The sequence below is a fragment of the Juglans microcarpa x Juglans regia genome, chromosome 3D, assembly GCF_004785595.1.
Source record: "Juglans microcarpa x Juglans regia isolate MS1-56 chromosome 3D, Jm3101_v1.0, whole genome shotgun sequence".
Lineage (NCBI taxonomy): Eukaryota > Viridiplantae > Streptophyta > Magnoliopsida > Fagales > Juglandaceae > Juglans > Juglans microcarpa x Juglans regia.
Genome location: NC_054598.1, coordinates 2,038,309 through 2,053,016, shown reverse-complemented (window position 1 = coordinate 2,053,016; position 14,708 = coordinate 2,038,309). Strand labels below are relative to the sequence as shown.

The 14,708-nt window shown below is 37.4% G+C and overlaps 2 protein-coding genes and 1 pseudogene across 3 annotated transcripts; 1 reads left to right on the top strand and 2 right to left on the bottom strand.

Moving 5' to 3' along the window:
• Nucleotides 1–1,928: 1,928 nt before the first annotated feature.
• On the bottom strand, nucleotides 1,929–3,667 carry LOC121255333 (probable xyloglucan endotransglucosylase/hydrolase protein 10). Its single transcript, XM_041155596.1, has 4 exons — nucleotides 3,425–3,667; nucleotides 3,199–3,299; nucleotides 2,907–3,100; nucleotides 1,929–2,627 (listed from the first exon to the last, which is right to left on the bottom strand). Exons 1-4 carry the CDS (start codon nucleotides 3,615–3,617, stop codon nucleotides 2,225–2,227), a joined length of 891 nt encoding a protein of 296 aa, XP_041011530.1. The 5' UTR covers nucleotides 3,618–3,667; the 3' UTR covers nucleotides 1,929–2,224.
• A 2,835-nt stretch (nucleotides 3,668–6,502) lies between these two features.
• On the top strand, nucleotides 6,503–10,046 carry LOC121255332 (dentin sialophosphoprotein-like). Of its 2 annotated transcripts, XM_041155595.1 has the most exons (3): nucleotides 6,503–6,733; nucleotides 8,198–8,559; nucleotides 8,605–10,046. In XM_041155595.1, the coding sequence occupies exons 2-3, from the start codon at nucleotides 8,260–8,262 to the stop codon at nucleotides 9,790–9,792; spliced, it is 1,488 nt and encodes a 495-aa protein (XP_041011529.1). In that variant the 5' UTR covers nucleotides 6,503–6,733; nucleotides 8,198–8,259; the 3' UTR covers nucleotides 9,793–10,046. The 2 variants fall into 2 exon arrangements, with proteins under 2 accessions (XP_041011529.1, XP_041011528.1); XM_041155594.1 differs by having other exon boundaries at nucleotides 8,198–10,046.
• A 1,828-nt stretch (nucleotides 10,047–11,874) lies between these two features.
• Nucleotides 11,875–13,835, bottom strand: LOC121255331 (annotated as a pseudogene).
• Between the last annotated feature and the right edge of the window lie 873 nt (nucleotides 13,836–14,708).

Below are 14,708 nucleotides of genomic sequence, written 5' to 3'. Positions count from 1 at the left end.
ACAAACAGAGAAGAAACAATAAGATACTATAATTTACACAAAGATAAGTGCCAAGAGTTTGGGAACGAAATAAATAAAGAAGAATTGTGTGTCTCTCAAGTTCGAACGAGGCATATCCAAAACCAAAACCTTAATTGACAAACCCAAAAACCAAATGAGTAATTCCACATATTTTGGTGAACAGTGCGAAGCCAGAAGGGCCAGGGGCTAAGCCACTTTGTACCTCCCAATCTAGGCTCAAAATCCGTAATATGGAAAACAAAAATTAATATACACAAGAACTTGAATGAATACTTCAATAATGTCCTACTCATGTAATAAAAAACAAAAACAAATTACATCATAGTCGAAGAAATGCTATTATCTAACAATTGCCAAACAAAGAAATGATATTACCTAAAAATTTCCAAACAAAGAAATGCAAGATAGATGGAAAATCTGCATACTTTTTCACTTTGAAGAAATGCTTGTCTTCGATTACCAGAGTCCTTGATCACTTTCTTCTAGGGTTCGGGTTCGGGATCTATACCTGAAGAAGGGTTAACGGCGACCATGAAAGGAGACTTTGTGGGAAGAAGAAGATGAAGACGAAGTGAGGATGACGAAGGGAGGGAGGCTATGAGGGAGACGAAACTAAGAGAATGAGGTTTCGAAGGTGGCTCCGGGTGGGTTGTTTCAAACTTTCATCCCGACACTGAGGAAGGGAAGGCGGCTGCTTCCAACTATAGAGGCTTTGAGGGAGGCTTCGATGGAAGGAAATGGAAATGCAGATAGAGAGGAAGGGAGGGAGGGGACATCGGCTTCGAGGGAGGATTTGAAATGGAAATGCAGAGGGGGAGGGAAATGGAAATCGCTCAAAACGGTGTGTTTTTATTTTATTTTGACACATCACCGGTGCTTACACCAGGCGACTGAGTCTAGAGTTTTTCTTGCTGCTTTTCCTGAGTTGTTGCAGGCCTCCTAGGCGTCGGGTAGTCTTTGTTTGTTTCTCTCAGGATTAGAGCACTGAACCAAACTATTCCTCTACGCTTAACATGCTCGGGAGTCGAGTTCCAACGTGATCCGACCAATTTCATTGGGGTCTGATACTTTTGGTGATTAGGGATGGGCTTTTCATGACCAGGAGCTCCCACGTGATTCGATCAAGTTGTTTAACTCTAATCGAGAGCACGAGCTCCAAGATGGGTTTAACCCAACTAATCCGGCTGAGAATCCGAGCACTGATTGAATTGATCAGATCACACGGGAGCTCGTCTTCCAAGCATGGTTGCCACAAGCTTAAGTGCTCATCCCACCCTGACCAGCTTGCCCAAGTTTCAGGCACTGATTAAATTAATTAGATCGCCTGTGTGCAAGGCTCCCAAGCATGATTGTCGCAATAAGTGCTCGTCCTGCCCTTGTGCTCGCCCTGATTATGGGAACAAATTTAAGTACTCAAAACGTCTACAGGCTCAACGATATATAAGACAAAAGGATGCACATAAGAAATGGACATGCTCAAATGAAAAGAGAAAATGTTGATCGTAAAGAAGAGGCATAACACAAGAGTACCAATGCTTCAAATTAACAAAATGTCACTTATTTATCAAAATTTATAACTACTTACATAATCAGCATGAAAGATATTTTAGTCTGCACAAGTACAAAAAAAAAAACTAATTTTGAGGCCAGAGTACTGCTCACTCTTTTATCATAAATAAAGATTTTAGTTTTTAATCCACGAGACTGTTTAATCCAAATCTAACCAATAAAAGTCCATTGCATTAGAAATTGAATGTCTGGCCATCTGTAGTCTTAGGTTGGCTTGGACTCATTATTGCCATACATTTAAAGGCTCAGGATCATAACTCATTAAAGTCGGGTTTGCATTTACTTGGATCTTAATATTCAAAATAATAAATTAAACAGCTTTTTTATATGATTATGTTTTTTGATGAAATAAAATTATTGGTTTTTTAATTGATCGAATGAAAAGGTAATATTTTCATATATTACAAATTAAAACTTTATTGTCTTTATATACGATCACATTTATCATCCTTCTCAAAATATTTAGGAACATCCCGGCCTTATTAACAAAATAAAGCATACACAAGATTGAGATAACAGCTATTAATTTAATAGCTTAGTGTACATATGTTGTCTGGTACTCCTGACATGAATGATATGTCAGCACAATAAAAATGTTCAACAGAACTGCAGCCTGTGGGGATCTCCGTTTTGGTCAATACTTGGGAAGGGAGCACTCTTTGGGAAGCTTGAATTGGAATCTCTTATAGTCATGGCAATAGTCATAAAGAAGGTGGTGCTTCCTCACCCATTTGAACAACCTCCTTTGCCTAAATGTGAGGGTGCTGAACCTGTTGTTATTCCACCAATTTCCAGGACTATCTACCCTGCAAAACCTTGCGTATCCTTTCCACACGCAGGCATCGATCTTGTAGTTCATGAAAGAAACTATGAAGGGGGCCTTTGACCAATCGATTTTATCACGCCCTCCATTTGTTGCCCAGCTTTCGCCGTTCCATATGCTGGCTTTGATACTCATTGGCCTCCACATTGGAAATGCCACTCCCTTCTCTCCATGGTTTCTGTACACTCTTATGGGAATCCCATCCACCATGAACCTTCAAGGATGATCAAGGAAAAGATCATAGTTATGCATGCATGCAAAACCTTAGAAGCCAATGTTATTTTTCCATATATATGTTAATTATAAAAGAGTATCGGATAACGTATAAGTAATTATTATCCTCGTATTAATGATACCATTTAATTTGAAATATTGGTGATTTGATAGCTTTGATGGGAAAACGTACGTATAACGTAATCGCCTGCATGCATTAATAATATTGAAACAGCTAGCAGTGCATGGTGTCATGCATGCATTCAGGAAAATGGCTTACACAATTTGGTGAATGTTCCACAGGATTGAATACGTATGGAAGTGCTTTGACGGATCAAACCATAGCTTGATCCTTTCTTCACGGTTGTCAAAGCCGTTAATATAAATATTTGTTTGAAGGAGATATGGTTGCCCAACCACATTGCCAAGGAACTCAAAATCTAACTCGTCATGGTTAGGCTCATCAGAAGTCAGCTGCAATTAATACATTTCCAAAAGCATTAGATTAATGATAAGGAATATTAATTGATCATCAAGAAGAACATGGTAACAAAAAAAACAAGACCACTCACGTAATAGGCCACGACGGTGCCTGCCGAACGACCTGGTATTAGTTTAATTTGCACATCAATTTGTCCAAACAGAAACTTCTGGTTCGAAGAAAATCCAGAACCTAGAAAGAGTTGATCATCACGAATTAATCATCTAGAATTACATAAGTGAAAAACTGGAGGGGGATTCGATTAATGTTCGATATCATCATGTACTACCCGAATTTTTTGCGCGAGCTAGACGTACCTGATTCTTGATCAAGCTTCAAACTTCTTGTTCGGCCATCACTCGAAGTGCTTACATGGCTAGGAGACCACATAATATAGAAATCCTTATTGAAATCTCCGGTTGAAACAACAGAAGCAACTGAAATTTGAATCAATCCGAGCATGAGAAGCCCAACAATAAGGCCGGCCATGATTTTCTGGTAACTGTTCATGGCCGGATTGATTCTGAGTTTTCTATTTAACTTGTGTTATGGAGGATGATATATAATATGTTCAAAGAAGCTATATATAGGTATTGCAAACCCCCCCACCCCAAAAGAGAGAGAGAGAGAGATAAGAAGTAATTAAGGAAGGTAATTTTGTTAAAGCAAGATTAATGTCTTCATCACAGGCCGTAAGTACAGGAATTCTTGGTACTTGGTTCCAGCTAATGCATGATGTCGTTAGATTTCACATTAAATTGTCGCTAAATATATATGTATATATATATATATATATATATATATATCTAAAGCTAATTAGACAGCCAGCTTTAATCTTATATATAACTATGCATGGGACAAACTAATTTCCCTGATGACTTGTACGTAAGTGATATAATTTCCCATTTAATCCTTCAGTTTAGCAGAAAGTTTAGGAAAACATGCAAGAGTTCTATCTAGAGTACTTCGCTTTCTTATCTTCTAGCTGTTAATTGTGAGCTTTTCTTTTGAAGATAATTAATTTGGTCATTCAAGCAGCTTCCCGCAGCCTCGATCGGTGATCGGAAAACTAGTACTTTTACGTCGATTCCTTAATTCGATCCTATCCTTTTGTGGAGCTGTGAATTGTTTGCTTTCAATTGATCGGTCATGCACTACAAACATGCATGCATGGTAGACAAGCTGAAATAGTCAAGGTAAATCCGTGGACGTCCTAGCTACTACAAGATCAACCAAACTCCTATATTTGGTGTGTGCTTGTCTGTCTTTAATTAATTAATAGCATGCATGCATGCATATATGCAGTTAATTATATAGATAAATACTACTTTATTTGCTAGTTAATTATCATAATACTTATTTTAGAGCTAATATATACAAGCCATTAAAATTGTTAATTAAAATCCTCTCCTCTTTTATATTATTATAAACTTCAACATGGAACCCGCGTATACTAATTGAACTTAATAATTTCGAGAATAACAGATCAAGGCGTTCATTATTATGATGTCACAGTGTTAAGAACGATATGATCAGAAAAGTAATGCAAAAAATAAAATCAATCACACACAAATATAAGATTTATATGGTTCGGCAATATACTTACGTCTACAAAATTACAGAGAATTTTATTCAAATGAAAGATCAAAGATATAGTGTGGCCATACGTACAAAAATAGTGCATATATGGTAAACTATAATTGGCGGCCATATAAGAGTTTAATACAATATATAGTAAATCTTAATTAACGGATTTGATCGAATTAAAAGCTAAAAAACAGATCCAAAATTCAGCTTGCGCAACATGACTAAGCCTCGTTGAAAATCCACACATAAACTAAAAAAAACCCCGCAACGAGTTATTGTCAAGTCGGCTAGTGGGGGACTGAAACTCAAAAAGGAAGCTTCAGATTTTCAATGTTATTAAGATAAATTTTTTAGTTACAAAAATATTTTATAAAAGAAAACTCGTAAAATGATGCGATTTGATACGGTACGTTATATTATAAAATTATTTTTATTATTAAATAAATATAATATATCACATCAATTTACATTAATTTATAAGTTTACGTTTAGAGCGGATATCACTGCTTTTTCCGAAAGGGAACCATGCAGGATAATTAGTTTTTAGTGAACCGTCGCTTTACTTACCCAATCACACCTTGTGGCCTAGTAATTCTTTTCGCTGAGGGCTTCATCAATCAGGAACATTTGATTGGGTTTCATTAATGAGCAAAAATGGGCCTTGCCTGCTGATTAATGAAGACGCTCTCGGAGAAACGCTCACTCCTGCAATTAGTCCAGTCACCTGTGGAGGGAAGGTTTTCTTTTCCCATGCCTTTCGGCCCAAGCTTTAGTTGGGTCTATTTAATGGACTGATAAGTCTACTACACCCATTGACTGCCCAATTTCTAGGCCCAACTTAGAAGAGCAATCAGTAAAGTTCATAATTTTGAGATTGTGAAAAATTAATTATGAATAATATTATATACAATTATAAAATACGTAAATATCATACAGTATTTTTTAAAAAAAAGTAAATTTATTATTAAAAAATTAATTTATTTTTATTTTTTAAAAAAATTACGTTACGCTTACGCACGTTACAACAAATATCATTTCTTAAATTATTAACTTGTAAAATTTGTAGGAAGTTAAAAAGTGGAGTAATATTATTTAATAATCAATTGGTTCGAGTTGAAGGGAGAAAAAGTATTGCTGAACTTAGTGGGCACGTGACATTGAAATTTCAACAAAAAATAAATAAAAATAATAAAAAAGTAGCGCAAGAAATAGACGTGTGGGGGTAAGCTTCAAATTCGTTCGCAAAATGGATTTTGTCGAATCATCTCATCAGCCTATCAGAAAGGTGGAACTCACAAAGTAGCAATCTCCTCTTTTTTTTTTTTTTTTTTTTCCTCTCCCTAGCAATCTACGTCCTTTTTAACATCTACTAAAGTTATCGCATTAAAAAAAATAACCAAATTCGGTTCATTAATACGACACCCATTTTTTTAATTTTTAAGGTGATAGCTCCAATAATGAAACTTGCCAATTAAGTTGATATTCTCTGCATTTTTTGTTTTTAGGGGGGATTTCTTTCTTTTTTTTTAAGAATAAGACGGCATTTTCAATTTTGTTAATAGACTTCATTTATAATAGAAGAAAATCGTAATTATAACCAGACTTCTAGAAGTTATAAATAATTATAAAAACTAAAATAATTCTTGTCAAGTCTAGTGGAGAAATTGTTGTAGGGTTTAATGCTGCTTTAGAGATAATTCATTATTAAAATAAAAATGGGAGACTTATGCAATTAATAACCTTAATATATATTTTTTTAATAAAAAAAAAACCTTAATATTGCGGTTGTAAATGATAATTAAAGAAAGAAAGTTGCAGAATGGGTTTGGGAATAACGCACTAGGAATTGATAACTACAAATATTCGCGACTAGTCTGTATCTAGTAAGAAAAATTATAGCGTCCATCTTTGTACTTGGATTCCGGGTGTTGTTCGTTTCAGGATCGTGCTCACGCTAGAAAAGACTGTTCCTTGACGGTCAACAAGTACATGTATAACTTCGCCTTCCTCCTCTTGACTCCCTAACTTTGCTTCTCCGGGTAATATACCACTTTCTCTCCTGTTTATCAGCTTCATTTCCCATTTATTTCTTTTATTAGTTTGTGTGGAATAATGTGTGCAAGAAAGAAGATCCTGTTCGTCTTTGTTGTTTGTGTCTCTGGTTCAGAGTTGTGTGGTGCTTGTAATTAGCCGTTTTGGGAAATAGGTTTGGGTTATTAACGCAAAGTTAAGATTTTGGTTGAATTTTGGTGCGACTGGTGTTGGCTTTGCATTGGGGGTTCTAGGGTTTTCTTTGCTTATGGATTTTTTTTTTTTTTTAATTTTTGGAATTAAGCGTCAGTGGAAATTTATTTTTTACATCTGTATTGTTCTGTTTTCTTTTGTTCATCGTATTGGGCTTTCTTTTGTTTCGGAAACTATGCGTATTGTTGTGGGATAGAATGTGGGTTTGCTTCCAACTATGGGTTAATGTTTTTTTTTTTTTAAGAATAAATTGTGCTGTGAAGTGATCTAGCGTCGGTTGATGTGTTGGATTGCATAAGTTAGTTAGACAAGAACATAAATTTGGAATGTTGGGACAGTTTATTTGTAGACCCTTACTTAACGGAAGGAACGGATTAACCAGCGGTTTAATGCTATGTAAATTGAGAACAAAAAAATAGAGCAAAGGCCTGTTTGGTAACAGTGTTCCTCGTTTCCATTAGACTGAAAATAGAGTTATGCAGAAATCCTGTTTAGCCTGATGAGTGGTGAGAGAGAGAGGCTTTCTCCAGGAAAGATTTAAGAAGTTGTTTTTCGTGTTTGGAAATCGGGAACAATTATGGGTTGAGACAACCTGCAAAGTCTCATCTTTAGTAGCTTCTTAATTGCTTTGGTTGTTTCTAATGAGATCTTCTGTCAATTAAACCTTTCCAAAGACCTGAGCAATAGTGTCTCTAAATCATTTTTTGGTTTGATGTGGTTTGTTGTTTTTTTTTTTTATTTGATTTCATTTTATACTATTTATGAAAAGAGTAGAAAGTTTGTCTTGTTGAACTATGAGTTTCCAATCCACTTAAAACTAATTGGTGTTAAAGGGGGACACACTCAAGTCTTTTATGGCATTCAACCTTGTACCTCACGAGCTTGTTCTTAGAGCGGTTGTAGGGAGAGGTATTGTGGGCCCCAATAGGTTCGAATCAACCAAATTTAATAATTGTGTTGACTTGCTCGAGCAGGCTGCTTTTCTAAAAAATTAGATTTTTGTTGTCTATGCTTTTCCCGTAGTTTCACTAAAGCTGAGTGTAGCAAAGGCATAAGAGTAATCTAAATTTCAAATGGGAAAAAATTATGGAACTGGGTTTGCCAAATAAATTTACTAATGCTAAACTTCCTGCCACTACTACGATGGAATTACCCATTTAAAGTTATAAAATACTTCTTTGTGAAATTAGTTTCCCAGACTTAATGAATTGATTGCATTGTTCATTTCATTAATCTATGTAATTTTTTTCTCTGGGCAGGTCATTAGACCTGATATTTACTTACGGAGAAGACAAGAAAAGGAAATTTAGGGAATTCCATCATGTTCAAGCAATCTCCAAGCAGAAACCACAGGTCCAAGGGCATCAGGCTAAAGCATGTTCTGCAAATTTGTCTCTTGCTTGGTATATGTTTCTGGTTAATCTACCAAGTCAAGCATTCCCACGATAAAAAGAAGGCATTTGATGAGAATGATGCAAATCTATCAGCCAAGACACGGAGTGGTGGTGAGCTTCTTAATTTTGGGAGAAAGGATCTCCATCCTTACGTGAAAGAAGTAACTAAGAAAGACAAGCACGGGGGAGAAGAGGAAGAAGAAAGTAAGCATGGCGAAGATGAGCAAGAAGAAGTAGAAGAAGAAAACAAGCATGAACTAAAAGAGCAAGAGGAAGAAGAAAACAAGCATGAAGTAGACGAGCAAGAGGATGAGGAAAACAAAAGTGAAGAGACAGAAGATGAGGAAAGAGGAGTTGGAGACGATGAGATAGATGAAAATGATCAAGAGAAATTAGATGGGGAAGCTGACCGTGATGAGGAATTTATAGATGACGAGAAAGAGGGAAAAGAAGATGATAGGAAGAGTGAGGACAAAGACAGTCAAGTAGAAACTTCTTTGGAGGATCAGGACCATGATGATGGTACTGAGAACATTCACGAGGCACGAGAGGAACATTACAAGGGAGATGATGCTTCCAGTGCAGTGGCCCATGATACCCAGACTATCATCTCTGAGACTGAGAATTTAAGTTCAGAGAATTCAATCAAGAAATCTGAAATGAATATTGTAGAACAGGAGAACAAATCCAATGGCACTCAGGAAATTGATAGGGATCAGAAAAATCCAGAAATAAAGTTGGTAGAAGGTGGAATGCATGAGAATGGCACTTCTTTGAATGTAATTACTGTCGAACAGGAGGGAAATGATAGTTTTTCCAACTCTGTGGATAGCTCAGATCCAAATTCAACAGTGACAAGCCATTCCAATGATCAATTTGAAGCAACCAATAACACAAAACTGGTGAGTAACATAGCCAGCAATACCTTCGCTGAAGTAAGTATTGGAGGCAATAACTCGACAGATACGGATATAGACACTTCTGGTTCTTCCCAGAAGAATGGAACAGCGAGTATATCTGATTCAGCTCTTGCTCAAAATATAACAGTGGACCTCTCTAATACGATTTCTGAGAGCAATCAGTCTGATGGTAATTCAACAGTTTCAATTAAAAATGAAGAAGCAGGTGCAGGTTCGGGAGAATCTACTTCAGCTAATAATTCTGAGTCTGCTCTGTCAGAAAAGATCACAACTGAAGCAGAAGATGGCTCTGTGTCTTCAATTTCAAAGGAGAACACCGACGCTGGTGAGAACAAGTTGGATGGTCGTGACGAACCTGGTGGAAACAAAAAAAGCTCGGACAATTACTCCAGAGATGAGATAGATGTTATTGAACATGACCCCATTGATGCTTCTGACTCCCATATTGCTCTTGATGAGAAAGGAGTTCGCATAGATCTGGATACGTTGCCGGATATTAGAACAGAATGGGAAAACAGCAAAGACGTTGCAGCAGAGTGAGAGGATGAAAGGTGATTTGTGTGCTTGTAAGCGCTTTAAGTGAAAGATTCTTATATGGACCTATGTCTTTATTATACAACTGGTAAGGTATGTTGAAAATTGTTCTCTAGAGGATCAACTTAGCAGGAAACGTGTAGGCTAGTGGACATTATCAAAAGATTTAATTTGTATAATTCATTTTAATTCCACTTTATAACTGGTAATATATCTTACTGTCTTTGAGACCAACGAATGAATTGCTACCATATTGGTCTCGATTATGTTTTTTGGCAATTTGTTTTGAATGAGATTGTGATTTTGTTTAAGATGAAAGAGCTTCAACATCATGGGAGACCTGTAATTGTCCGGCCTTGTGCTCATTGTTCAACGATGATATCCTGACCTTACATACGCTACCTTTGATCTTTTTCAGGGTAAGTGCAAGAATAGGATAATTTCAGATATTCAGTAAATAAATTGATTGATAATATCGTGCCAAAACCATCTGATCAGTTGGTTCCACTTCCACGAGATTTATCACTAAGTGGCAACTGCACCATTCGTGCACCTCACATTTCAGCCCGCTCTCCCTCCGGGTAGCTGCCGTGTATTTCACTTCAACAATCACTGTATTCGCTAGGTACAAGTTGAAAGTGTGCAAATCTAAGATCTTATACAAGTCATTATTTTATTTTTAATTGAGTAATATTACTCATAATTTTAATTTTCATCATCCTATGATGTGGCATTAGGTGATTGAAAATTATTTAATACATTTTACTTGTAAACCTATTATTTAATGACATATCATGGGATGATGAGATGATGATAGGAGTTAAGATGATGAATAAATTTTTTCTTTTTAATTATACGTAGATCAGATCCAATTTTATTCTACTTTAATTGGCTCAATTATTATTCACTACATTATAAATATTCTATTTATTGTACACATACTCATTAATGTGCAAATTTACCATATTAGTTACTATGAATAATAATATAAAAGTCTTTTTTTTTTTTTTTAATAATCAACAAACTTTCATTCATAAGAAACATTACATAGCAAACTATCAAACCAAAGTGCATGATTCACAAAAGTTGGGACCTGGTCCCACCACATCTTGACACCAACTACATTCCATGCAAACCGTGCCAAGCTATGTGCTACCCCACTTCCTTCCCTATAAACATGGTGAATATGCAAATCTGTAAAATGTTTCATTAGATTTTTAACATCTTTTATCAAATTACCATTTGATGAGAAAGACTCGTGACTAGCTTGTAGTTCCTGCACCAATACTATACAGTCAGATTCTACTACCAATTTAGGAATCCCAAGTAGAAGACAGAATTGTAAACCTCTCAATACAGCTAACAACTCGATTGTAACATGCTTGTCAATAATATCCTCCTTTTTGGTTGCTGCCATGACCACTTGCCCATCTTCATTTCATAGAACCACACATATTCCAGCTTTCCCCACATCTGCACTACACCATTAATATTTAAGGGCATGTTTGGAAACTAAACTAAATTCAACTCATCTCAACTCATCATTATAATTTTTTTAAAATTTCAATATAAAATATAATAAACAATTCAACTTTTTCAAATTCTAAAATAATAATAATATTAAAAAATAATATTCTAACAATATTTTATCATTTCAACTCAACTCAGTTCAATATCCAAACGCAATCTTAGTTTTAAGAAATCTAGTACAGGTGATTTCCATTTACAAATTTTTTTTCTTTTCATAGCACTAGAGGCTCCCAGCTGTATAAAGGTTTTAAATGTATAAAGTTTGTATCGATTTTTTTATGAAAAAGTGTAAAAAAATTAATTTTTTTTATATGAGGTCTAATTTAAAAATAAAAGAGTACACACAATTTGTAAATTTGGACTCGTCCTTGACGTTGCTCTGATTCAGAAGTGTTTTTTCAAAAAAATTAAAAAAAAAAAACTATTTTCCTGTACTTTGACCAAACGTAATCTCATAATTAGCCATATGTAGGTGTATATATATACTAATATATCGATTTATAAATGGTAAACAATTATATTGTCATTTATACCAACAACATTATTTTCTTTTTAAAAAAATAATAATAATAATATAAAGATAATCAATGTAATATAGTCTACAACTCAGAGGCATAGAGAATTACAAAAAGGAAGAAAAACCTCTACGCCTAGGTAATTCCCGACTGTACAATATTTAATAAAAAATAAATGATGATGAAATATAGTCTCGCCGATGAGAGGATGACGAATGATGAATAGATTTGCTGCCAAAAAATGCTGCTAGCTCCATAAAACAACATAGAATCCCATTACTACTGCCTCAGCTCCTTCCGGAGTTTCTTCGAGAATAACCCGCAAGCGTCCATGCTCAGATCCATGGCTGCAGCCAATGCCACGTAAGTCGCTGCGTCCTCCGCGCATGTCACGTGCCGTACACCCACCTCCACCTCCGGCTTGCTGCACTTCCCAGCTCCGTCCACTGTTGAAGACATCACAAACCCTCTGGTCACTGGTGGTGTCAAGTGCCCGTATCCGATGTCCAGCCCGGATCCTGAACCTGAACTTGATCCACGAGTGGACCTTGACCCGGACCCGAGATCGCAGCTGCTGCTGGGGGTGTGCGCTGGTGTGGTGGCGACGCCGGACGTCCTGTCTATGCTGAATTTCCCGCCGCTCCTGGAGCTGATGACGTCGGAGGCGAGTGTGGTGGTTTCGTCGGTACACGTGAAGAGCTCGAACCGGTATCCGACGGCGTCAGAGCCGCCACTCTCGCGCCACGCCTCCAGGCGGCCCCACGGGATCCACGCCCCGTCCTCGGGGCGGAGGATGAGCCATGCACCGGGGCTGGATTGGCTGACGCGGTGGGAGCCACGGGACGGAACGAACGGGGTGACCATGGAGGCCACGGCGACCACCGAGCCCGAGAGGTCGTGGATGGTTAAATGCCATCCCTTTCGCTGCTTTCCAGTTTGGTCCTTTTGAGTATGAGAACCCATTAAGCAATTTCTTGGAGTACTGCTGGTTTCGCTCATCGACGGCCTGCATATATTTAGGAGCAGTTAATGCAAGAGTAGTACAGATTTCAACTGGAGCTACTTGAGTTATTGATCTAAAAGAAATCAATTGACACTGGTTGCAAGGGAAATAAAAAGCTTTTGGGTTTAGTCCTTCGTAGAGTTCATCACCCCTTGACCATGCTAAAAAGAATATTGCGGTTTAGATCGAGGATGGATGGCTTTACTTTCTTTCGGAAACAAAACTAAATTGAAAGGAAATATTAATGATGTCAATAAGGATCGAGACTCACCAAGATTGCAAACTTCGATCATTCATGTTCTTGAAACCGAACTTGCAAGAAAACACGGGCTGCCGAACATCCCCATGGACCTGAAAAACTTGAGGACTGCACTCTGGCTCTCCATCGAACTGGAACACAAATCTTGGATCGGGTTCGGCCCTAACGCTCAAGTACAACTCCGCCGACGACCCCTTTTTGTTCCCTCCGATACTGACCCAACCCTGGTGAATATTACTAGCCCTCGTCTCTACCGCGCGGAGATCCACCTCAACTGCAACCGTCCCAACAGCTTCCTACTGTTCAAACCACACGCGATACCTCTCCGCCCCGCGTAGACCTCAATCTGCAAGACCGGGTTGTTCCCCTTATCAACGAGTCTGTCGATGTTGGTTTTGTTCAGAGTGAAGCAAGCGGCCAGGGAGCGATCATGGGAGTCGGGTTGGCTTTCTGGAGCGACCAGAGGGACTGTCGCGCACTGGGTGGGAAAGTTCTTGAGTTTAATCTTGCAGAAGCACGGGGAAGTTGAGGGGTGTACGCCGGAGAAGGAAGGCTTGGAGGCTATGGGAAAGTTGAGGGCAAGGTTTCCAACGAGGATCCGCACAAAAGAGCACGGATCCATTCGAGATTTCTTGGATCGTTTTTCTTGCACACAAAGATTGAGTATTGATGTGTCTGCGAGAGATATAAAAGAAGGAGACAGGAGAAGAGACCGAGAGAGAGAGAGCGCGAGAGGGATGTGAAGGTGCAACAGCCTGTTTAAGTACAGCTGTTTTGTTGTATCAGATATGAGTGGGGATATCATGTGGCCAATCTTCAATGCTCTTATTATGAGCTCTTACATCTCACCAATCGATTTGCCTTTTCTTCTTTTTATTTTCTTTTAATAAACGTTCATTTAGCAAAAAGTGGAAGAAATTATGAAACTGAATTTGCAAAAGAAAGTAACAAAGCATGACGCTACACGTTTAGATATTGAAGTAATCTTAAATGATTTGAATTGATCTGAAAATAATAATTTTTAAAGATTCTATTAAGATGTATTTAAATATAAATAAATTATAATATATATTTAAATATATGAAATAAGTTGAGATAAATTTAATTTTTTTATATGAAATTGAAAAATTAATAGATCTCATAAATGATAAATTTGAAATGAATTGAAATCGCTCTAATAATCAAACACAACAAATAATTTGTTTGGGGAAGAAAACAAAACAGAAAGAGTTGAAAAGAATGGTACATACAAACTAAGAAACGGAGGGGCGTGGTGTAGGGTAGCATTGCCTTTTAGAAAGATAATGCATGGCATGCGTGTGGGTGGGTGAGTGAGCTGGAAGATTAATCTCATACCGCACGTCCGCTAATTGCCAGCGTATGCGCATCCATCTCTCTCCATTGTAATTCCAGCTTTTGGTCGGCTCTCTCAGTTGAGAGATTCTGATTGGCCACGTGGCGATCTACTGGGAGTTTGGGGGAATCCTGCCTCCATTCCGGCTCCAACTACCGAACAGCTGTGCCCATTTCTACTTCCCACTTGGCTCCATTCAGGACTGCGGTTGGACTCTAATCTGACCTACTCTTGTCTATTTTTGTGACGTTCCGATTCTCA